Source organism: Podarcis pityusensis (assembly GCF_964106645.2).
Source record: "Podarcis pityusensis genome assembly, chromosome: 5".
Classification (NCBI taxonomy): domain Eukaryota; kingdom Metazoa; phylum Chordata; class Lepidosauria; order Squamata; family Lacertidae; genus Podarcis; species Podarcis pityusensis.
The window spans coordinates 28,877,928-28,903,163 of NC_138032.1; the positions used below are offsets into that span (position 1 = coordinate 28,877,928).

The following is a 25,236-nucleotide window of genomic DNA, read 5'->3' on the forward strand; positions in this document are numbered from 1 at the left end:
AAATGTTCATAAGCAAATAATTGTAGTTCAGATCTCACAATTGCTTTAGGTGAGCAAGACTTGTGTAGTACAATGGGCAGAAAGGAGGATAGATTAAACACAATAATTAATCACCTTGAAGAAAAAGGAACACTATGCCTGCTATAGAGGAATGGCTGATAAAACTCATGGACTTGGCTGAGATGGCAAAGTTAACATGTTTAATTAAAGAAAAATTATTGACATTTATTCAGGACTGGAAACTTCTTACGGACCACTGTAAACGTGACAGCAAATGTGTCAGATATGCTCTGATTTTTCAGAGTAAAAGGTATCTGTGCCTAAATACAAAAATAAGGAATCGAATTTAGCATACACTTAGTATGTATGGGAGGTTTCTACTGCATCTAAACATCAAGAATTAAAATAGTGACTGCTCTAGTGAACAATATTAATTTAGATGCTGATCATGCTTCAGGAGTTCCAGGAGATGGCACCAGAGGCTCACAGGCAACACATTAGAGGAAAGTAGGACAAACTCCAGTCAACAAAGCATTCCGCATAGTAAGCAGAATTAGGCTTATTTTGAAACAGATGGGCTCTACAGAAGCTGCAGCACTGAATATTATAGAGTTGTTTATTGTCTGGCTGGTTTGAAACCCAGGGATTATTTGCTAGCAACTAGCACTTTCTGTGTCACATCGGGTTTCATCTAAAACAGAATAAAGTGAAAGCCCACTGGGATATATAGATATACATTTTTTCTACTAATCCACTGTTGAATTCAGAACTGAAACTTGCTATTATGTGGTCTATTCAGCACAGGAGTGCTTTTTTTTCTGGAAAGATTAGCAGCATACCCGACATCCTAACCCTGATGTAGAACAGCTAGCTAACAGATTTTGTCAGAGCTGGGAACTGCACAGAAGTACTACGAAAAAATATTTACCACTGTTGGCACTTGTTTTTGAAACATCATTTTGAACACCCTATACTCAATAGCATAAAGAGATCACCTTGGAACTCTCGAGTGCATTGTGAGATGGTCATACTCTAAAAAAGGCTTGTTAAATTTGCAAAGCAAATAACACCCTTCCCAATCATGAGTTGAGATAGAGCATGAAGAACACTTCAGTCTAGAAGTTTTAAAAGATGCAGTTATTGTATGCCACTGACTTGCACAAAACCCCTGTGTGCTACTTGTAGAAGAGTTAATAAACTTTTGTTCAGACTACAATGTTATCTAAGAAATAGTAACATGAGGTGTGAGTCATCAAAATTCCACAATAAAACTATTAGCATTACGAGAACAGAGGGTAGTTGGAATGCAACAGTGAGAATAAAACGGGGGACTTGAATACTTGAGAAATACAAAATGAGGAAGAAAATGTATTTTACTGAAACAAAGCACTCAATCCAACGTGCTCTATAAATGCTCTTGCAGAGATTGGTCCAGTAAAAGAGGCTGTCAAAGGTTATAAAAACACAGAACACGTGATAGACCAAAACCCAATTAACGATGAGTGCCTCAACTACAAATTTTGCCAACTATCTTTACTTGGTCTTGACTAGATGCAACTTCAGCTGACTCATTCTTAGTCACAGCTAGACACTCCATAAATGTGATGGATTCGGTTCAATTTATCATGGGCTGGATGAAGGAATCCTCATAGAGCAGGATAGTTAACTGGTGGTCATCCAGATGTTGCTGAATTGTGACTCACATTATCCCTGACCACTGGGAAGGCTAGCCAGGCTGATTAGTGCTATAATTCAGCAACATCAGGAGGGCCACAGATCCCCTACCTGTCCTAGGGCATAGCAAAGCCCAGTTCTACCACCATCCACAATTTGACAATGAGGCTCTGCCATTATAGGGAAAGGGAGGCCTCTATGTATCTCTACATCCAATTTGGTCAAGCTAATTCAAGGATCTAATGAGCGTGAGGCCATAAGATGCAAAAGAACAATGTTCTCAGGTTATAGAAGGCAATAGCACCCTGACAAAGGGATTCCTTGGATGGTCCTAAGAACAGGACCAATGGGTTCCAGAGTAGTACAAAAAATTATTCAGCATGATCATCATGAACTGAGCTCATCAGGATGGATATATGTTCTGTCATGCTGGCAAAGAATCTCAAATCAGCCGATTACACTAATGCTGCCCTGTACAACAACTCTAGGCTTTCTTACTATAACTTTGGAGACCTAAATGGTCAATTTCATCCTTCCTACAGGGAGCAGCAATAGGAATAGCACAAGTCATTGACCCAGGAAGTATCACTTTCTAGCATTTCTTGGGGACATAAGGAACTACCTAGAGTAGGTGTGAGTAGGAAACATGTGGCCCTCCAGATGGATGACAATGTCCATCATCCTGGACCACTGGTCATGCCGACTGGGCTGATGGGAGCTGGGACACCAACAATATCCATGAGGAACCTGCATAAGAAACTGAAGTTAACAAACCCAAGAAAATCCTGATAGGTAACACAAGATGTTTACGGCCTTTCTTGTAATGTTAAAATCTCTGCTTGAACATATAATCCAAACGTTTATTTTTATGTATCATTTATGTATCCCCAAATAAGATTATGACGTATCATTTGGCTTCAGTGAAACATTTAGAGTTGCCATATCTTGAAGAGCAATTATGGATCGCTATGACAACTCTTATTTTACATACCCATGAAAAAGAGGCCATGTCCTGGAAAAAGAGGACATATAGCAACCCTACAATACCAAGAATGTTGGTTTACAACTTCAGGCAAGGAACAAGCACTAGAAGCAAACAAAGGCTTCTTTTCACAAAAATCTTGTTTGATAACAAACAAAAAACCCAACATATAAAAATGTGGGGAAAATGTGACCTGTAAATAGACTGCTTTCTGTCTAGGATGTTTTCTTCCTGGTTGCCAACAACTTATTTCTTAAAATAAAATAAAAAAGTATTTATTGTGGAAATATCAAACCAAACACATTTCACAAAGTCCAAAAGAAAATAACCTTGAAGGTCATTTTGAGGATTAATTACCACATGCATACAAAACTATGAAGAGTTTTACAACTTGCTCAGAATCTCTCACTGCAATGGGTGAAGTTATTAGGACAAGAGTTCTTTCTAAACACATGTCTGTAACATGTAGATTTCACAATGAATTTCATAATCAAATAATTTCATAACTGGTTGGAAATTCCCCCCAAATTTATCAAGGGGACAAATGAACAGTTTTAGTAACATTTGAACAACTGGCACCAAACGACAACCTCGGTTTTGGCTTTAATTCATCTCAGATGAGAGACTGTTTATTCCCTAACAACACTGTTTGGTCTTGCTAATTATGTTGTAATGCCAGGGCATTCTTTCTTGTGTGTCCAAAGTTCACAAAGAGCTTCTGGGTACTGTATAAAGAATACATAATGCATTACCCAGCAGTTTTTTCCCCCTATTGGCAGTACAGCTGGGCTTGTCTTTCCAAACAAAAAACAGCAACGTATACGACAGCACTCTATAAAAGACACACTGATATTACATTCAAGTTGCGGGTGGGAGGGAAATGCTTCTCCACAAAAAACAACAACGGGCATTTAAAATGCGTACAAAGCAGAAATGGGCTGAGTAAATAAATGGGAAGATCTTGGCAATGATTATTGCTCCCTTGCACCTTTTTGCTTAGTCTTCAGCATCACTGCCATTTTTGTTCCAAAGGATGACAAATAAAAGAATTGGTATAAGTGATACGGTCCCCTGTAGCTGTCCTATTTCATTAGGAAAGAAAGAAAGAAAGAAAGAAAGAAAGAAAGAAAGAAAGAAAGAAAGAAATGCTTTTAAGTCCTATTCAAACCCCTTCATCAGGAACAGGGAACAAGAGCAAAACATGTCAGAGATGTCACCTGGCTACTTAGCCACCTTCCACATGAACATACAATTCAGAGATGCTTCTTCTACAAACTTCAAGAGAGGTTTCCAATGGCATGGTGTGCTACTGTACATGAACAGCCTGCTGCAATAAGGCAACAACCACAGAGAACTATTTTTTCATAATATCCACTGGTTGCCAGGGCCTATTTGGACACTCTCCAAAGGTCAGCTTTCCCTCTGAAAGCATGGGGTGGGGAGCATAAAGGTGGCAAAGTGCACTCTGTGTGGGTGGAAGGAACACTAAAAAGACCTTCAGAGATTAAGTGGATCCAAAGTCCTCAGAAAACACTGCAATTTCTAAGTGAGGCACCTCCAGGTCTCCAGTGCAATTAGAGTGGCTCAATAAGAGATCTAAGTTGTGATCATCAAACACAACTATATATGTATATGCACATGGGTGACTTTCACAGATGGACTCCCTGAAGTCACACTACAGAACTACTCATGTCATTTCAACCCCCCACTAAGCGACCATGCAGTTATTTCTGTGGAGCAAACAATAATTTTCTCCTTCCAACTACTATGACACTATCTCTGATCCAGTATCAATAGCTTGACTGTGCAAATGTTGACTGTATTCACAGGTAACATTAGTCCAAGGTGTGTAGTTGGTTTATATCCTAATGTGCACAATTTCACACCAAGTCAAGGCTCATGGTTTGTTGCTCCTAGTTAGACAAATTAAGCAGTAAAACTGGAGCACTCAAGCTGTGCACACCAACACATAGCTCATGCAAATTATGGTAAACAACCACACATACCAATGCAGCCAGCAGGAATGTGAGGGAAATTCCTTTAACTTTGTTTCTCTCATTATAGTTATAACTTCTTCCCCATATAACTTCTTCCCTAAATACCATACAAATCAATGCTCTGGATGACAAGGTCTGCACACCAGCAACTTGTTGGTTGGCTTTGTTTTGTAGAAGCACAACTTCATCTAGGCCCTGGATGTTTGCTTGTGAATAAGTGTAAGTCACCACAGACATAATCCAATAGGTGCTTTCAACAGCCATACAAGAATATACTCACCACTACAGTGGAACCTTGGGTTGCAAACGTGATCCGTGCAGGAGGCACGTTCGCAACCCTCAGTGTTTGCAAACTGCAGCGCTGCATCTGCACACACACACACACACACAGGTTGCGATTCGGAGCTTCTGCACATGTGCAGAAACCCGGAAGTAACCTGTTCCTGTACTTCCGGGTTCGCCGTGGTGTGCAACCCGAAAACGCATAACCTAAAGCGTCTGTAACCCGAGGTACCACTGTATTTCAGCAGTAGTAGTCATACTACTGGTGGCTAATTTTGATTTCCCCAGATCAGAACCCTATGAAAAGCTGAAAAAGTGGCTTGACCTGAGACTAAATTACTTAATTTCAGCAGGAAAGCAAAAACAAATCAAACATATTACAACATCTAGGAGTGCTAAAACTACCTCTCCTCCAATGGCACTAAGTATCTTCCTGCCCCGATCTTCAAAAACAAACTTGTATTATCCCAAAGACATTACTTTCCTTCTGAAGAAGCAGGCTTCTAAGCAGAGAAAAACTCTTCTGTGCATGATTTTATTTACATCACTGAATGATCCAACAGAGCAGGGCTACTTCTAGGTAAGTCTCTCTTAGCTAGTGTTTCTATACTGGATAAAGAATCCCAACCAAGATAGACCTCTTTCCATTAACATTCTGCTTACTTAGACATTTTATATTACATGGTCAAAACAGTTAAGTAATGTTTTGCTGTACTTCATTGATTTTACAAGATGAGCCAAACCCATAATTAACAGGTTTATTTGTTTTAGAGTTTAAGCATATCTTAATAACAGTGTGTCAGTGAGCTAACTATGGTTGTGGGCAAGATATCTTAACAAAAACAAAGTCCAGCAGTGTCAAAACAAGATCAAGTATTATATGACCATGTTGTTGGTACCTTCCCTGTTTCTATGCCATACCTTGTATAGAGACATGTATTTTTTTTAAGTTCCTGTGTGGCACAAACATCCATTTCAAAGCCCTGCTAGAGGAAACCAAAGGAATATGAATATGAATTTTTTTTTATCTGTGCACAATATATTTTAAGATTTGTGTGCCCACATTTCTGTGATGTTCATCTGTTTCCAATTATTTGTTTGTACTGACTGTATCAGAGACACACCATCACTGACATCTTTTATCTCGTTAGCAACTTCAATGTGTATTATTAGTAACGGAATTTACTGACTTTTTTGTAGTAATTTTCATGTGGGAAGTAAACTAACACAGCTGTGGCTTTGTAAACAGAAGCCAATCATAAACCACTGTATTTCCTGGGAACACAAACTAATGAGCATCCAGAGCTATTTAAAACCATTATTGAACACTATATAAGAGGCAGAGCACTTGGCACTTCCTGCATCCTGGGCCAAGAATTGGAGGATGTATGAAAGTTTTAAATACTTGCATTCTAATAGGGAGAAAGCTGAGATATTACAATCAGCTATTGAAATTACAAAGTTTTGAGTTACACAAAGCAGAACTGGAAGATCTATCTATAAGTGTGAATGTGAAGACAAATAGCCATTTAAGATGGACAGTCATCAAATAGCCAGAGACAGGATCTTTTGTCCAGTGGTACCCAGACTGTGGAACTTCCACCACAGGCATATTTGCCTAGCACCAACATTATAATATTTTCTATGCCAAACAAAGGCTGTCTTATCCTCCTGATTCTCTGATGGCAAATAATACAGATATGATTATTATTTCAGCTGCTCTTCTGTATATTTGAAGCTGGTTTAAAAAAATGATTTGTAGGGTGCCTTGAAGACCAAACTTGAAAGAAAGGTGGGTTAATTTAAAAAGAGAAAAAAGAGAGAGAAAGGGTCACTTTAAACTGCTTTGTGGAAAATCCATTCAACATGGAATGAGTGGTAGGAGGAAGGCTAATCCTCAAAAGCTACAATTGCTATTCCGGTAATTGTTCTTGCTTTTACCAAGGTTATAACTTTTAAATTCCAGACATGTCTTTAGAAGATGATGCAAGTTATAGTTTCAGACAGTCTGAAGTTAGCCACACTCCAGTGATATGATACAATCACCGGGGTAGGAAAAAACAAGATTCCATCCCCCTGCCTGAAGGGACAATTTACCCCACAGCTGAACTCACATTATTCCAATCACTATGAGCTGCACATAAACAGCAAGAGTAACAGAACACCACACCATGGTGTCATAGAGCTGTCTGCTCTGTAGACATGATTATGCAAATATGCTCTCCCACACACTATGGAGAAGCAGAAACCCTTCAGCCTCACCAGCCAATACCACCCCTAGCATATGACAAACAGATGTTAAGTGTGAAGCAAAACACACCCAGAGTCTAACCCGATTTAATTTTTTTAAAGCTTTAATTAGAATAATTATTAAAATAGAAAACGGTCAGACTTTAAACAGACTCAACACACAACATACAATAATAGAAAAAGTCAGTGGCTAACTAAAGAAATATGATATAAATATTAAATACAGGCTGTGCAAAAACATCCAGCCTTATTCAGTAAAAAAGTCTCAATCATCCCCAAACCCTAAAGCGAGAGAGACTGGTTTTTAAAAACTCCACACACAAAACCTCAAACTCAGAAATTATTTAGTAATTCGTCATTAGTTTCTGACCAATTTATTCTGCTGTTTACTCTTCAAATAAAATCATTTACAAAACAGCAGCGGCATTTCCAGGCTCCCTGCCTTCTAGGTCCTAATAGTAAATTTAAAATGAAGGCCCCATATGCTTTCAGACATGTTGTTCCATTGTGTCTTTAAGATAGGAGTGCCAAAACCACCTGTTTTAAGACTAGTCTGCAAGCCAACACTGCACCTGCTACTGAAAAAATATTTCAAGAATTGTGGTTGAAAATAGGAAAGAGCACTCACAAAAAGATCTGTGTTATATATGAGACTCTTAGCCTCGGGGTAGTGGGTTTGAGGCCCACATTGCGGGGGTTGGGGGTTGGACTAGATGCCCCTTATGGCCCCTACTAACTCTGCAATTCTATGAAAGTTCCTTATTAACCAGGGATGGCACCAAGTAGAAGCCTGGAATACCAGGCAAGGTGTTACGATGTGGGATTAAGTGCCTGTTATTCTACCACTGGGTTGAATGGAAATGTCAGCAGGAAATGGCCACTTGCCTGTCTTTGTGGTGAGTGCCAATTGTGACCTAACGCAGCACCTCCAGAACGCCCCACTGCACCTCGCCATCTTTGTTTCAGGCACTGCAACTTCCCCCGGCCATTGCAGTGCTTCACGGGTCCCTGCCAGGCCCACTATTTGAACTAACCAATTCGCTGTGGCTTGGGGAGTAGACCTGGAGACTACAGCCTTCACTCAGGTCTGCTCCCCAACCATAAATACTGACCAGCACTGCACTCAACAGTTCAGTTGACCCTGAATAGAGATTTCATGCACGTTGTGATATTGTTGATGTTTTTCATTGTAATGAGAGAAGAGTACGTTTTTGAATCTTGGAAGGAGACAGACCAGGACCATCCTGATCAAACCCATGAACATAGTTAAACTTCGAGAACAACAGGAAAAAAAGAAAATACAAATTTATGAGGCTCTGCTTCATTTTATTTTTAAGACAGCAGACCTACATAAACATGAACAATGATTCCTTAACACGTAATACACCCTGCATAGGTTCTCAGTAGAAAGTGAGATTTCTTACCTCTATCATTCAGACTATTTCTGAGGGCCCTTTCAACCTGTTCTTCTTCATTCAGTCCACCAGTATACATGCTGTAATCTCTCGATGAATGTGATGGGTAACCCGGGTATCTAAAATTCTCTACACAGATCACACACAGAGAAAGAAAGTGTGATACCAGGAGTGACTACTATATCAAATTACAGTATTGAATTTGTTCTATGTTTTCCCTCAACCCTCCGGAGCAGATTTGTAGAGGGTATGGGGGTGTGGGGAGAAAGAGAGGAAAGGCAAGTTCCATTCCTCAAGTGGAAGTATTTGTGTTAGTGGTAGAACCTCACTGGATACTGACCATTATATCTGTAACTTGCTTTTTAAGAACTAAGAGGTAGGTAATAGTGCAAGGAAAAATGCTGTGCTTACTGTAGTAATCACAAAAAAGAAAAAGATTCTATTAAAGCCTGTTGCAATTCAGCTAGGCCCTAAAAGGATGCAAACCCAACTTTTTTGCACATGTCCCTATTTGCACTGATAATCAGACATGTAAGTGGATTCTGTATGTTTGATTCCTAAGCCCAATCCAGCAACTGAGTCTCCACTCTGTGTGGTCTAGTAAAAATGTCTAGTACTCCAGTGATAGCTTGCAAGGGTGAGCCAAGAGCTGAATTTACCCATTGGATGACCTCACTTCCCCATAAAATAGTTGATCAACACAATTCCAATTTCTTTTATTAGGCTGCTGTGTGTGCTCAGCATGATCAGGGTGTACATGAATAATGATACTTTGTTTGCTCTTTTTATTCATGAACAAGGATAATCATCTTCTGATAAACAGAGCAGCAATTAAAAGACCAGCATAAACCAAAATGCTCTCCTTTCCACCTATCACTGAGAGAAAGCTCACCAGCCCTAACACATCTGGTAATACAGGACACCCCGGCCAGGTAGACCTCTCAAATACCGTATTTTTCCGTGTATAAGATTTTTATTATTATTTAAAAATGTTTAAAATTGGGGGTCGTCTTATACATGGATAGTGCAGAGGGGGGATGGGTGATTGGCAGCAACCGCGAGCAGGAGACTGTCAGCGGCGATTGGGTAGGTGATTGGTGGCTGCAGCAAGGCCTGCTGGCGATTGGCTGCTGCGGCAATTGGGCAGGTGTTTGGCGGCGAGCAGGCAGACAATTCATGGCTTCAGCGAGGTGTGCGATTGGCAGCGGCGGTCAGGCGGGTGAGCGATTGTCGGCAATCTCCCCCCATTTCCTTAATTTGGGGTCCCCAAAAGTAGGGCTCATCTTATACACGGGGGCGTGTTATACATGGAAAAATACGGTACTTGTCTCTTTTCTTAAATCAAATGCAAGAAGTTATTATATCAGATCAGGTGACTAACATTTTCCAGTATGAGGTTGTGTTGTCCTAGTGCAACCCCTCTAGGGACTGCATGCCAGAAGTGGAAGAGTGGGCATATCCCCCTCCCCCCATCAGATAGTCCTGGGCGATATATCGATATATCGCCCAGGACTTGTATGAGGGGCAGACTGCGATGACAACCTCTCTCAGTGGTATATAGCTAGTGAAACAGCCACCGTTCCCGAGTCCCTCTTCCTCCAGCACCCAGCATACTGAGGGAAAAACAAGCTGCTGGTGCTAGAAGCAGAGGGACTCAAGCAGCGGTGGTTTCACTAGCGATATACCACTGAATTAAACTGCCAGTGATCTGCCCCTCATACCCGCAGAGAGAGAAACAATCTGCATGGGCAAAGTGCCGATACAGCTTGTTCCTCCCTCTACTTCTTTAAACTGATTGGCTGAGGAGTCCACCTCTGCCCTCGCCTCAGCCAGGCAGTTTTATGGAGCCTCTAACCCACTACCGCTTGCAGAAGCCTCTGTTAAAATGCTCCTGCTTCCCAGCTGAGGGAGCCCGAACCCCACTCCTGCTTGCACTCAAGTAGGATCGGGATCGGGGCTGCTCAGCTGGCGAGGTGGCAGGCTCCAAGACACTTTTCCACTGAGGGTGCTCAGCTGCACTCCCCTCAAGGGAAAAGTTTAAAAGAGCCCCCACCTTGGAATCAGACCCCCTGCACCATGTGAAGGCAGTTCAGGCGGAACATGGGCTGTGCTTAGGGAAGGTGGAGACAGCCTAGCAGCTGCATCTGAGAGTCCCTGCACTGCCTTTGATGCAGCCGCCTGTCTCCGCCTGGCCAGGCGGTGCTCCTTTAAACTTCTCTGTTGAGGGGAACACAGCCGCACACCCCTCAATGGAAAAGCATGACGGAGTCTGCAGCCCCAATCCTGCTCCTGCAAGCAGGAGTGGGGTCAATGGATCTCTCAGCTGGGAAGCAGGGGCTTCGTGTTCCCCAGCTGAGCAGCCCCAATCTCGCTTCTGCTCACCGGGACATCAGGGCTCGCTCAGTTGGGGGCAGGAGGCTTTCTTGCCTACAGCTGAGCAGCAGGCTGGGGCCAGCTGCATTGTCCCCAGCCCGCCAGACGCTGAGCTGAAAGCTCCTCAGGTCCTGCCATGAGAGCTAAGGCAGTTTCTCCCAGTGCCTCGCCAGCTGGGGCTAATGCAGCTTGTTTCAACATTGCGGTGTATCGCCAAACTGCGATGTTTTGCTGACGATACATCGCGATGTTGAAAACCTAAGCCCAGCCCTAATCAGAGCATGTATGGGAACACACTCTCACAACACAAATCAGCGCCTCAACTCCAAAACCACCATAGCTACACACTTTTTAAATCTGGTTAATGGAAGGAGAATGAATGAGCATGTCAGCTACATTGGTGAGCAATCCCTACCTTGTGGCTAAACCCAGTATAGATCAAACACCATACTTCCCTTGACTCAAAGAGGGCAATGGTATTCAAACATTTACATTCCTGACACTGAGAAAAAGGCAGAGGCACCACAAAGCAGATTGAAGCACTACAGAAACAGAAGAGTGCTCCAATCTGCTATGATATTTCCTGAGCACTTTCAGATAAGCAAGTACAACCTAAGTTACTTACCTGAATTGTATCTGTTTCTTTGTTCTGAAAAGTCAGTTTGAGAGCGAAAGCCACCTAGCAAGAATGTATTTAATATTCATAAGCATTTATCATATTGCCCTTTTACAACTTTGAATTTGACAGATTAATCTATCTAGAAGTATAACTGTTACAATTCCATCCTGTTAACATGTCTATTGAGTTTTGACAATTTTCTTCTAACAAGCTGAACAGCAATACCTAAGATGAGGTGGGAAAGGAGGATACTGAAACTGTAGGGAAAATGTCCCTCAACTGCTGTTTGCAAAGCTAGCATATCTATTTTATTTAGAACATTGTACTCTGTTTTAGTGGCAGCCACCACTAAAATACAACAAAATACATAGGACCCCTGTCTTGCAAACGTGCCTTTAAATTGAAACATGTAAAAGTATGCAGCTCATGAAAGATGGCACTTTTTAATTCAAGTTTGCTTACGAAAGCAGAGCTGATTCACATGCCATTTGTGTTCAGGGTATATTCCTCCCTGCCATATTGTTCACATACACATTATGTGCAGGAGGACATTCCTTGCAAAGAGGATCCCTTAAAGTGAATTCATGTTGGTTTCTAAAACACACAACAATCACTCCCCTCTTTATGATAGATACGGGCACCTTGTCAAGGCTCTGCTATTGTGTGTCCACATGAATAACCCACACAAGAACAGTTCAAATGCCCCACTTTAAATGAGAACTGATGTTCCTAATCTCCTAGACGATAAATTATAATGTGTTAAGGATTTGTCAAACCATTCAATGTGAACGTAACTGCAGATGCAAAGCCACACTTAATGGACAGAAACACCACATAAGGATGGCTTGAAACTTATGAAGTAAAAGCTAAGTATTCATGTTCAATTCAATTCACTGAACTGTGAATTATTGGTAAGACTCAGGGTCATCATTCCATACCTGAGCATGCTTTCATGAGCATCTTCAGAGGTCCCATGGTGTACATTAGCCCAACAAGAATACCTGCCAGATGCCCTGCAAAAGACGTCCTAAAAAGAAAGCAATCCTTTGTGAGAGGTTGTATTGCTCATGATTAGATACATTCTGTACCCTCATTATCCCAAATCAGACCAATTAGTCAGTTTGCAGCCTATGCTCCACTTGGTGCATTTTAAATTGTGAAGACTTTAATATAACCAAAGGAACAACATGTATTTCACTGTCCAATTTTGGGGGGAAATAATGAGCGAAAAGAACACTGTCGTCTTTATGGATTATTTATGATCCAATAGGGCTCCTCTGATGTACTAACTTGTACAGCCATATTCAGAGACTTTATTAATTCTGCAAATTCCAATACAGAAAAAGTTAGGGTTTACCTATCAATTAAGAACTATTGCTCGCTTACTGACAGGTGCATCAAAATGGTTAAGGATTTTCACAACACAGAAAAAACTGAAACTTGGCACAAATCTGGTCTGAGACTTTTTTTGCACAGAGAGATACTAACTAGCCAAAAAATTAAACAACATTAGCATGAAAAAACATCACTGAAAAAATACTGGGTGTTTGCAAGATGATTGTTCTTTTAAGTTAATTTCAAATAACAAGTTACTTTAGATGATAGATAGATAGATAATAGATAGAAAAATGACAGCATTCAAGGGGCAAGGATCATGTAGTTTCCAAGACATCTAATATTCAAACATTACTCAGGTTCCCTAGAAAATTAAGAGATACTAGGGTCCTTAGTGCCCTTAGGGCACTTTTTTCATTCCAGATGGCCATCAGGAAGGAAGGGTAGCCTTATAGAAAAACCTCCCTATAGGTAAGCTTGCGGGAGGAGGGGAGAAGCAGTGGCAAGGAGTGATGGCACTGGGGCAAGCTTGGCTCATAAAAAGCTGGGGAGAGGAATTACTGAGTTCATCATTACAAGTCACTTGAAAATCCCCTTTTAGTATCCAACTGTAGCTAGAGTATTAGGCATACACCAAACTAGAACTTGCTAGAATTTTAACCATGTCTCCCTTCCACATCCATTCACAAATGGCCAAAATGCACCATAAGCATCCTTCCAAAACACTCCAATCGCCTTTTATTGGGCTGAAAGCAGAAACTGTAGCAGCTCTGGACCTATGTGGCTCTGCTTCTTCACATTTCTTTTATCTGCTTGTTGAGGGGTAGAAGATGGGTGTGAACGTTCTCAAGTCACATCTCTTTTGTTTTGTGAAAGTTTGATCTGGAAAAGTTCAAAGAGTTTTGTCTTGATGGAGACTTATAACTGAGACTATATTATTAGTTTACCTCCTTTCTACTGAGAGGCCAGATTAAATAAAGTGAGCTTAAAAACAGAGTGATAAAAGAATGGATGAACTGACTCCTAGTGAGAAAATCCACAAAACTTCAAGCCAAGAGGGGGAGAAAGCATAGCCTATCATTGAAATAAACCCATGGTAGATACAGCCAACTGCACAATTTATGTTCTTTATTGCTAAATTAAAACTATACAAAGTAGGCTGTGTAGTAAAGGATAATAGAGATGAGACAGTATTTGAATGCAAATGAGCCTGGATTAAACAAAAACCAACTGATTTAAAGCTGTTCTGTACAGAAAACTTCTATTGTTCCTTACTGTTAGCTAGCATTCCCATTTCTGGTTATTTTGCAATTAAGTTGAAGTGTTGAATAAGGATTTACCAGCCCCAATTTGACTAAAAGTGGTAGTTCTCCAGTTAGCATCATTCAGAGCCTTTTCTTCACTTACGACAGAAAGCAGGGGAAGGAAGGAACCCTATGTGGCACCAAGAAAATACTCATTTCATGCACAGTATTGTATATCTCTAAAAATTAATTAAAACATTCCAGTCCTTCAACAAACAACAGAAGAAACTGTTTCCAAAACACCTCTTGCTAAAAAGCATACACTATAGAAAAATGATACCAACTGCATTCCTTACTTTATGCAAGTGGTAACTGCTGTTACCACTTGATATTCTGAATACTTGAGACTGTTATCGGCAGTTGTCATGGAATCAGCCATCACAGATTATTGCATCTTATCCTATCAGGCTATTACCTAACAATGACAGACATTGTTCTTTGTACAGGGCAGGTAACAACAATTTCCAAACAAATTAAGGTGACTCTAATCAGTAGAGCTTGCAGATAAAATTAAAATCCAAGCAAATACCCTAATCCTGGCAATGAAAGCCACCCCTACAAGATCTTATAGCACTTCTTGGAGATTCTCAGGTTCAAAAGCAAAGTCAACTCTTCCAGTGGGGTATGAATCTTCTGATTTTGAGGCAGCCAACAGGAACACCCTTACCAGTTACTGTATATTATACTGGCATAACAAAAAGCAGACAAAGATTAAGCAGGAAAAGAACATGTTAAAACGTTTGCCCAGTAAAACGTTTGCCCCAAGAGCTGGATTTAGCAGCTCTCAGAATAAAAAATGCTATAAACAAAGAAAGAGATTGCCACTCTTATATTAAACATTTGACCAGTGATTTTGCCTACACTGGAATAGAAGAGGATGATGGTTGGCACATCCCATTCTGAGCACTTATTGATACAGCAAGCCTCAAGGGGATAATAAAAGTTTATGTGCACTTGCAATTCAACACATTAATAATGGTAGCCATCTTCTAAAGTGGAGAGGAAAATGAATTCTTACTTAAGTAAGTGAATTTGTGAGACGAAGAAAGGGAACTTGTAACTATACAGAAAAGCAACTGTATATGATGGGTATGATGCATCAGTTCACACATAGTGGCAAGGCAGAAGAATGAGTGGGAGGGTAGAGGGAGTTAGGAAAGAAACTGAGTAAAGAGCAGGTGTGATTTGAGAAGGCTGAATCAACGAGGCCAAAAATGAGTTGGGGGCGGGAGAGTTGACAAAAAAGAACCTGTGTGGGGAAAGGAAACAAACACACCCCTTGAACTGGAGAGGGATAGAAACCTTTCCTACTCTCTTCAGCAACCCATATATTTTCAGCTCAATTTTAAAGTTTAAGATGGATTTCTGCACCCTGGCTGCTTATTTTTCCAAAAAAGACCCAACAACCCAGTTTGGGTTTGTGATTATTTTAAAATTGCTATGTTCTAAGCAGTAAGAAAGGATAGAAAAGTAGTATGAAAAAGAAAGCCTGCTTAAATCAAAACAATCTGCTTGGATTAAAAACAACAACACTTCAATGTTTGGAAGGGGTAAGTCACATAAACCAGAATATGTGGCAAGAAGGAGGGTGAAACACTGTCAAAACTGATGTTAAGGGTAGGGTGCTCTGAATCAGGAAGCAAGCACTGCAAACTAGCAGAACTACAATGGGCATAAACGAGACATGATTATCAGTGATGTGGTAAATGTAGTTCCTATGCTAATCTATGCCTAATCTATGTCTCAAAAACTCACTTACAAAATGTAAATATCATTAAAAGCTCAAAGGTACAATAAAAATTGATTCCTATTGTCAGGGGTTCAGGAGCAGAGGCACAGGAAAGGGAGGAAATAGAGAGCGAGGGGGAGGAGTCCGAAGGAAATGTTAGCGATGACAGCGGTCCGAGGTCTCTGAGTCTTTCCAGCGAATCGGAAGATTCACAGAAAGGGGCTCCCATGGTCAGAGCAAGGGGGGTGCCTAGGGGGACACCCCAGGAAGAAGGGGCCAGAGGGGACTCAGAGAGCAGCAGTTGGAAATCAGGACCAGCGTCCACACCAGAGTGCAGTAGGGGGGAGGAGTCCCAGGCATCGGGATCAGGCGGCGCACTGCCAGTGGGAGGACATGAGTCAGGATTGGCCACGCCTCCATCGGGGAGCGAGGAAACGGTCGAGAGGAAGGTTGAAGGCTGGGCGCGCGCGCCAAGTTCAAATGTACAGGAGGGCGGCGCAGTTGGCAGCCCGGATAGGGAGCCAGGTCCCAAAGCCCACCGAAAAGAGGGGGAGGAGTCAGGGGGGTCAACGTCAGCGTCAGAAGAATCCAGGAAGGAAGGGACCCCGGGGGGTAGCAGGACCCAGAGGAGAAAGGAGAGACGGAAGAGGTGGAGTAAGGCTAGAATCTTAAACTGGTGTACAGGGGGCGGAGACTCAGATGGAGCTTCGCCGATCTAACCCCTAGACGTAGAGCTGGGGCGCTGCGGCTTGAAAATGGAAACTGTACTTCAATAAAGACTTTTGTACATTACTGCCGGCTAGCGTTGGTCCTCTGTGAGCTGGGACCTGGAGCCAGCTCTGACACCTATGCATATTTTATCATAAAAATATGCTGTTTTACTTTATTGTAAACAGCCCTATTTCTTTGAAATGAAATAAATACATTTTCCTCCCCAGAAAGCTTCTCTGTATATGCCATTTGAACATGTTCCCCAGTTTTCTTATAAAAACATACAATCCAGAAGGGATGCAGGCTTTACTCTATTCATAATGACATCCATATACATATATAATTATTTAACGCAAGTTGTAGATAAGTCAAAGGATACTTACCCTGGGTTCAGTAAGTGAATTGCTACAAGTTCCAACCAACAAGCATATTTATTGGATATAATAAATCCCATGACGTTGCTTGATCCACCTGGGTGATAGTAGTTGTTAAGAACTTTCAAAGCAAATAATACTCCTGGATCAAAATGAAGCAGAAAAACATATTAAGAGAAATTCTCATGTAATATGAAAAACAAAGCACATAGAAGTTTTGCTTTTTCTTAAAATGCTTCCGTGCTCCATTAAGTGTCTTTGTTCACACTTCAAACAGATGAAAAAGACAAACACGACTCCCCAATTTTCTGTCAGTATTTACTGCAAAATAATTTACCAGTATTTTGGTATGGGTTGTAGCGACAGATAAATATGAAAATCTAGCTGCATGTGCATTTTAATGATTTCATTTTGAGTTGTCATTTTAAAAAATAATAATACGAGGAAGTGTATCAACACAAAAATCTGGTTATGTCCTTCAAGATTATTTAAATTTAGGGTGCAATCCTAAAACTGCATCTGTTGGGATGATTGGGGAAAATGCATCATAAGCATGCCCACAAAACAGAATGAAGCTAACAAAATTAGTTATGTAACTGAAAATAAGTATGTTCATAAGTACCTTGTGCTCATCATGCCCTTCAAGAACATGATTTTAACTCCAACTCCTAAATGCAAAATATGATCCTTCTTTAGAAAAGCTAGCATTTCCAGTAAAAAATATTAATCTTGTGAAAAAGCAGTGGATATATTACCTGAAAAGCCAACAGCACAACTCTGTTTGTATGAAGGAACATCCAGAAGTTCTGCAAGAGCAAGTTCCAGAAGCATGTACACAACTCCAATTAGCAGAGAAAATATTGTAATGATATATCCAAACCAAAAACTTCCAAGCCTCCTCTCCAACTTAATTCCTTTCCAAAGCAGGGAGACCATATTAAAATATAGATGCCAATCATCCACATGGTGAAATGGTGAAAGATACAAACGATGCCAATCTCTTCTGTAAAGACACTCGGTGACACTGATGCATGTTTTATCCGGTCGTTTCATGGGTTGTAAAAAGAGAAAAACGTTTGCTGCCAAAGTGGCAAGTGTCACAGGTGGAATGTTAGAAACTCCAACTTGGAAAATCTGAGAAAGTAGCAAAAATAGTCCAATATTTGAACCTTTCTGTCTTCGGTGCATAATCACTTCTTTTAATCAAAGATACTGCCACTTGAATATTGCTGAAATCCAAATATAGACATGGAAGAATGGTAATATGTTTGCTATAATTATAATCAATAACAAAACTTTAAACAGGAAGTGCATACTGGTTTTCTTGTATACAACTCACAGCAATGGAGACAGGTTTTTATAAAACCACTAAATGTCTGTGGGGCAGGGGAATAAATTGGTAGTGGCTAATGTCATCTAAGAAAAAAAGTTCAGCTTCTTAAGTATGGCCCATATAAGAGAAGTCAGGGGAATAAGCAGCACAAGAAGAGCACCTGCAGTTCTGTAGGAAAAGTGTATTTTACCCCAGTAAAATAGAGGTGGGAAAACCTTTCCAGCCCAAGGGCCACATGCCAAAAGCAAAAGTGGGAGAGCAATAAATGTTCATTTGTTCACACATCCCTCTCTATTCTCAATCCATGGAAGCAAGGAGCATTATCAGAATTCAATGAAACATTGCAGGCAAGCAAAAATATTAAGGAGGGTGCAAAATTGGGCTGTGAAGGAGGGGATGTGGCTGGGGTGGAGGCGCAGCCTGCTCAGAGACCCAAGAGGCAGATGGAGCCGTCTGTAGGGCAACATTTGGCCCTCAGGTCTGAGGTTCCCTATCAATGCAGTAAAGCAATGAACAGTTCCTCTTAATTGTCTGCAATATTTATAAATTTTATAGAGGTGTAAGTTCTTTCAGTCAATAAATTATTACATTTCCGTATGGCTAAAATGCTATTTCTAAACAAAGGATAGTACTTTGTTTTCCGATAACACACACACATTTAAGCAAGGATCTTATAAGAGGCATTCCCCCTGTGTGAGAGAGAGGGGAAGAGGACTCTTTGGAGATGGCATTTAAAGAGAAAGAGAAAGAGAAAGAGAAAGAGAAAGAGAAAGAGAGAGAGAGAGAAGAGATTGTTTGTATAAGTATGCTGCCTAATTGGAGAAACTTCCTCAATTAATAAACGTATCTTTAATAAATTAATATAACAGTCTTAGGAAGAGGTTATGATGAGTTAACTGAAGTTTGTCAGCTCATAGGATATTTAAAACACAAAAATACTAAAGCTGTAATGTTTAATGGATTAATCTGTTATATATGCTTTGGAATAAACATGCAAAGAATCGAGTGGCATGAATTAAGAAACTTGATTTGATTTTAACTTTACCACTGAAATCATTGACACTTGTTTATCAATAGTCCCATTTTGGCTAAATAGCTGTCATAACTTGGTATCCCAGTTCATTATCAGTATATGATACTAAAGGTTGCATGCAAAAGCACATATTAAAGAGTCTTGGTGCCAAAATACAAAGAAAGAAAGAAAGAAAGAAAGAAAGAAAGAAAGAAAGAAAGAAAGAAAAGCAGATTTCATGCAAAGTAGTGGGATGATAATAATAATAATAATAATTTATTTATACCCCACCCATCTGGCTGAGTTTCCCCAGCCACTCTGGGCGGCTCCCAATCGAGTGTTAAAAACAATACAGCATTAAATATTAAAAACTTCCCTAAACAGGGCTGCCTTCAGATGCCTTTTAAGGATAAGATAGCTGCTTATTTCCTTTTCTGCTTATTTCAGATGTGAAGGGAAGGCGTTCCACAGGGTGGGCGCCACTACCGAGAAGGCCCTCTGTCTGGTTCCCTGTAACCTCACTTCTCGCAATGAGGGAACCGCCTGAAGGCCCTCAGCACTGGATCTCGTTCTTGCCCCCACTTAACATTTCCCTGTTCCAAACACTGGCATCGAGGATTGTAGCCTTTATCCCCCTGCCTACAGGGTTCAAAACACAGGTAAGTATGCATTCTGATTGTGAAGTAGTGGGGAGGGGGAGGGGGAGAAAAAGTGCAGCTGAGAAGGTTATTTGGGGTGCAGAAGCAGCAGGAAAAAGTTTACCCCAGGCTACTTGTCTACCCCAAATTTTCCCCTCCCAAAACTGCTTTTCTATACAAAGTCCCACATCAGGGCTCGGTTTCACACATTTACACATTAGTCCTTGTAATGAACTGAAGCTAGAAACCAAAACAGTTATTCTGGAACACCTCTCTGGTGTTTTTGGAATGCAATGTATTGTCAACATAACATTTCCAGCTACTTAAAACTTTCTTCTTTCAACCTTTGCTTTGCTTATTAAAAGGCTAATGAAGTTTTAGACAATGCAGGATTTATTCTGTTTCCTACAATGATTTCCAAAACATGCCAAAGCTTTCAAAATGTACATACTTACAGAATAATCTTCAAGTGGATGTTTGTCTTTAACTTAAAACTGCCACGTGCCTACATTTTTGTCACCTACACAAGATAAATGTCTGCAACTACATATTCTAGGAATTTTATTGTTCTGCATAAGCTAATGAAAGATGCATTTTTAAAACTGAACAACAGTACTCCCATTTTCTTTGGTTAAAAAGTTGTGTGTGTGTGTGTTAGGACGCTGAAGAATCATGCACAAAGAAAAATAACAAAGTAATATAAGAAAGCAAAACAATATTTTCATGGTGCACCATCTTGAGCTCCTAGAAGAAAAAGATGGGATATAAATGCAGTAAACAGGAATAAGAATTAATAAAAAATAAATGTAAACTAAATAATTAACAAAGAGGTGCTCCATGGAGGGATGCTGGAGAATTCTGGCAAAAACAGAAACTGGAGTGGAAACTGCTGATGCTTGCTTATGCATTCCATGTCTGGAATGGAAAGGAGTCCAGTGGTTGCAGTTGGTATTCACTGTTGTTGCTTTCAGGCCATAACATTGTGTTTTCCTTTGGTTGGGCATTGCTTGTGTTTTTTTGTTTTTTAAACATAAGTTGCTTTTAGCCTTTTAATAATAAATAATATTTAACAATAATAAAAGAAAGCAAATCAAGTGTAGAAAAACAACTCATCTGCACAACATAAAAATGAAACCAGATTACACGTGCAACTCCATCTCCATCGTCTGCATGTTTACCTGGAAGTTCCACTACATTCAACCCTATATCTGCACTAGACCAAGGCCATAAAACACAATCCTAAACACACTTACATGGAACTAAATGAATTTAGGACTGGTTTTCAGGAGCACAACACTAATCAAAGCTATACTAACAATTTAAGAGTGCTTCATGGCTTATACAATCCACAGCAGAAAAGAATGGGATTACATTTGTAATCTATTCATTGGGTGTGTTCAGATGTAATGCCGCACTGAGCCTCAGGCTCAACCATTTCCCCTCTGGTTTGGCTGCAAGGAGTTCAGAAGCTTTCGTTTCTGGTTTGAATTAACCACAGTTTAGCATTACATTCAAACTGTGATTATTCTGAAGTATGTGTTGTTGAAAGAAAACACCTTCATAAATCATAGTTTGAAGCTTCCTTGTAGTTTCAAACAAACCATAGCTAAAACTAACTATAGTTTAGTGTTAGATGCAACCTTTAATTGTGGTTAATCAAAAACTCACTGTGACGACCAAACACAGATGTTGCTTTTAAGGCAATACATTAATATTCAGCCCTCATGTGGTGCAATGGGTCAGTGCATCTGACAGTTAACAAAAAGGTTGGTGGTTTGTGTCTACCCAAGGACAGCTGTGGGAAGGATTCCTGCACTGCAAAGGGTTGGACTGGATGATCCTTGGGGTTCCTTCCAACTCTACAATTCTATGATTCTAACAGTGCAATTATATACATATCTACTTATAAGTAAAGGGCGCTGTGGGTTAAACCACAGAGCCTAGGACTTGCCAATCAGAAGGTCAGTGGTTCGAATCCCCGCAACGGGGTGAGGTCCCTGCTCCTCCCAACCTAGCAGTTCGAAACCACAAAGTGCAAGTAGATAAATAGGTACCACTCCGACGGGAAGGTAAACGGCGTTTCCGTGCGCTGCTCTGGTTCGCCAGAAGCGGCTTAGTCATGCTGGCCACATGACCCGGAAGCTGTACGCCAGCTCCCTCGGCCAATAAAGCGAGATGAGCGCCGCAACCCCAGAGTCAGTCAAGACTGGACCTAATGGTCAGGGGTCCCTTTACCTTTACCTTACTTATAAGTAAGTCTCATTGAGTTCAACTAGGTATATCTTCAGGTTAGTGGGTATAAGATTGCATAGAATCAGAGTTGGAGGGGAACCTAAGGGTCAACTAGTCCAACACCCTGCAATGAAGGTATCTCAACTAAAGTACCCACGACAGAAGGCCATCCAACCTTTGCTTCCAAACTTCCGAGGAAGGAGAGTTCACCACCTCTTGATGGGAGTCTCTTCCACAGTCAGTTGCTCACAAGTATATCATGGGGGACTTTGTCAAAAGCCTTACTGAAATCAAGACGCACTATGTCCACAGCATTTTTTATTCACCAAGCTTGTAATTGCAATATAACTGGATAATGTCATGTTGGGTCCAATTCCAGAAACTTTTTAAAAAGTACCTCTCCACACTAGTAGTTTGGAAGAGCTACAACATCTGATCCTAATGACACAAGCTATGGAATGATGAGCATTATGCAGGCATTTAGGATCTGTGCAGTAGCTTGACATTTTTTCCAACTCCATTTCCTTTTATCTTAAACTTTTCATGAATAATGCTGTTTGATAGCTTGTTAAGACTCACTTGCTTTTCAAAACCATGCATGTCATAACTTGCAATGGAAAAGCAATGAGGTAGTTCAAAAGAAATCTTCCAAGGTAAATTATGTAAATAATTTGTAAGCATATTTTTGCTTCCAGGAGCTGAATCACACAGGGTGAAATTCATTTTAGCTGAATACTGAATATTAAATATAAAACAAGGGTCATTTTCTTAAGCAAGTTCTTGCAATTTTCTCGGCACTTGAGGGCTCACTTTTAAATGACAGATCTGCTTGTACCAGGATGCAGTCATTAAGAGACTCGCTTTAATCATCTTAGTGCCTAGGTCCATTAAGATCAAATTTCTATTGGACCGTATATACTGGTGATATCAGTTTTGGTAAACTCCTGTCATAATTTTATCTAGCCACTACTTGTAATGTACCAGGGTGTAAGTCACATAAGCAGAACTTATGACTGGCATTACACATGATGTGTAAAAGGTAGTCAAAGGTCTTATTTGTAACAAATTACATCACACTTACAGCATATATGCTAGTAACTAATTACTGTACCTGAACTTAGTAACTTAGCACAACTGCAACATCACTTCAGAAAATGCTACTGCAACAATAGCTGTGGGCAGTGGGTAACTGAAAAGTTATCCAAAAAGGTTCTTATGTTTTTCTAACTTAAAACAGGCAAATTAATACAGTACAAATCTGGCATATTTTGAAAATGCCTGGCAGATTTGAAGAATATAGACAGGATACAGGTTATCACATTGAAAACAGAGTAAGATTCTTCACTGGCAACAGAAAGGCACTTTGCAACTTTCACCTGCTATAGGATTGCAGTAGAGCAATAAGCAATGCAAATGCATACCTTTGACATTAATTTGATCAAGAAATAATGACAATCTCAACCTGACAGAAGCAGTAAATTCCATGTACCTAGAATGGAGGAAAGAAGAAAGGAATGGGAGAGATCAGGACTTCCGGGTCAGCGCCATCGTTAATGGCGGATTCCCTCTGAGTCTCGGAGGGACCAGCTCCGCGGGATCGGGTCTTACCGCTGCGGCAAAGCGGGGGCCCTTTAAAAATCACAGGCGGGGGAAGCCTGTGAACGTGGGGACTCGGCGGGCACCTTTTGCGCCCCCCCCCCAAGTTGCGAAGGGACCCTTTTAAGGGCTCCGGAGTGGGACGGGGTGAGCGGCGCGGTGCTGAGAGTCGACTGCTTCTTCCGCGGAGTGAAGCTGCACAGCCGTTACCGGAGAGCGCTGACTTTTTCCTGGGACAATTGGACTTTGAAAGCAACTACCCGTGAGTAGGATTAAATTGGATTTAAAAGGAGAAAAAACAAGTTAATTCGACACCGAAGCGGGAAGGTATAAACAGGAAGTCTGCCTTCCTTTCTTGTAAATAGATCAAAGCAAAGAGACTGTAAAGCGGAAACTCGGAAAGACGTTTGGAAAAAGACTTAAATCTTAACATCTGGAAAGCGGTCTCCCCTCCGGATTGCAGGAGAGGAGGGGGGAAGGTTTGAACTGTATTTATCTGCAAAAAAAAGGGGGAAAGGAAGCTAAAATCCGCTGCCTGAAACCTGGGAACGGACTGCCCATAAAGAACGTCGTTCAGTGGAAAGCCTATCGGTAAGCAGTAGACTTTTGACAGCTAACTCTGCAAAAGAGATACAGTGTTTCTGGACCTCTCCTGGTTAATTGGGGGACTTATAAGGTCTATTTTCATTTTTAAAAGTTGCAAGCTTTGGCGGTTACTGTGTCCCCCTAGAGGAGGTTTGACATTGCTACAATAACAACTGGGTCAGAGGAAAATTCCATTCCAAAACAACCTTTCAACTGTGGGATCGACCTTGAATTCTCATGAGAGTGTTATGGCAGATGGGAGAGGAAAGTTAGAGCTGGCGCAGGAAAAAACAACCAGGTCTGGCAGACCCTATCGGACAGATACTGCGCAGCAGCGAAGGGCTTCAACATCTGGAGCAGCTGGAACATCAGGGGCTGCTCCTCCACAGGTCAAACCAAAAGTTATGTCGTCCGAAGATGTTTTGGCACATGCACTTGGAAAAATTAATGAATCTTTGGAAAATTTAGCTAAGCAGGTAGCCGAGACAAATAAACAAGTAGCTGAAGCATCAGTTAAAATTGACCTGAATACTACAAGCATTAATAATTTGGTGAATACCAGAAGGTGAATACCAATACAGAGTCTATTGAAAAATTATTACAGGAATCTGCTTCGACCCGAAAGATAGCCGAAGAAGCAAAAGATATAGCAACTGCTACTCAAGAGAAGATACCACCGGTATATAAGCAATTGGAGGACCACGGTTTGACACTGTCTATGATTGGATTGAATTGAAAGAGAAACAAAGAAATCTAAGAATCAGGGCTGTACCAGAACGTGAGAAAGACAATTTG

The 25,236-nt window shown here is 40.8% G+C and overlaps 1 protein-coding gene across 3 annotated transcripts in view; it reads right to left on the reverse strand.

The window, feature by feature from the left end:
* The window catches only part of RHBDD1 (rhomboid domain containing 1), a 33,782-nt gene that overhangs the window by 1,892 nt on the left and 6,654 nt on the right, over positions 1-25,236 (reverse strand). The window contains exons 2-7 of one of the 3 annotated variants that reach the window (XM_081006997.1): positions 23,682-23,749; positions 17,801-18,274; positions 17,055-17,187; positions 12,531-12,619; positions 11,599-11,652; positions 8,610-8,729 (exon numbers count right to left, since the gene is read on the reverse strand). In XM_081006997.1, the coding sequence (XP_080863123.1) occupies positions 8,610-8,729; positions 11,599-11,652; positions 12,531-12,619; positions 17,055-17,187; positions 17,801-18,233 (829 nt within the window). In that variant the 5' untranslated portion in view covers positions 18,234-18,274; positions 23,682-23,749. The remainder of the gene's footprint in view (positions 1-8,609; positions 8,730-11,598; positions 11,653-12,530; positions 12,620-17,054; positions 17,188-17,800; positions 18,275-23,681; positions 23,750-25,236) is intronic. The other 2 variants (XM_081006998.1, XM_081006999.1) reach the window with 2 other exon arrangements.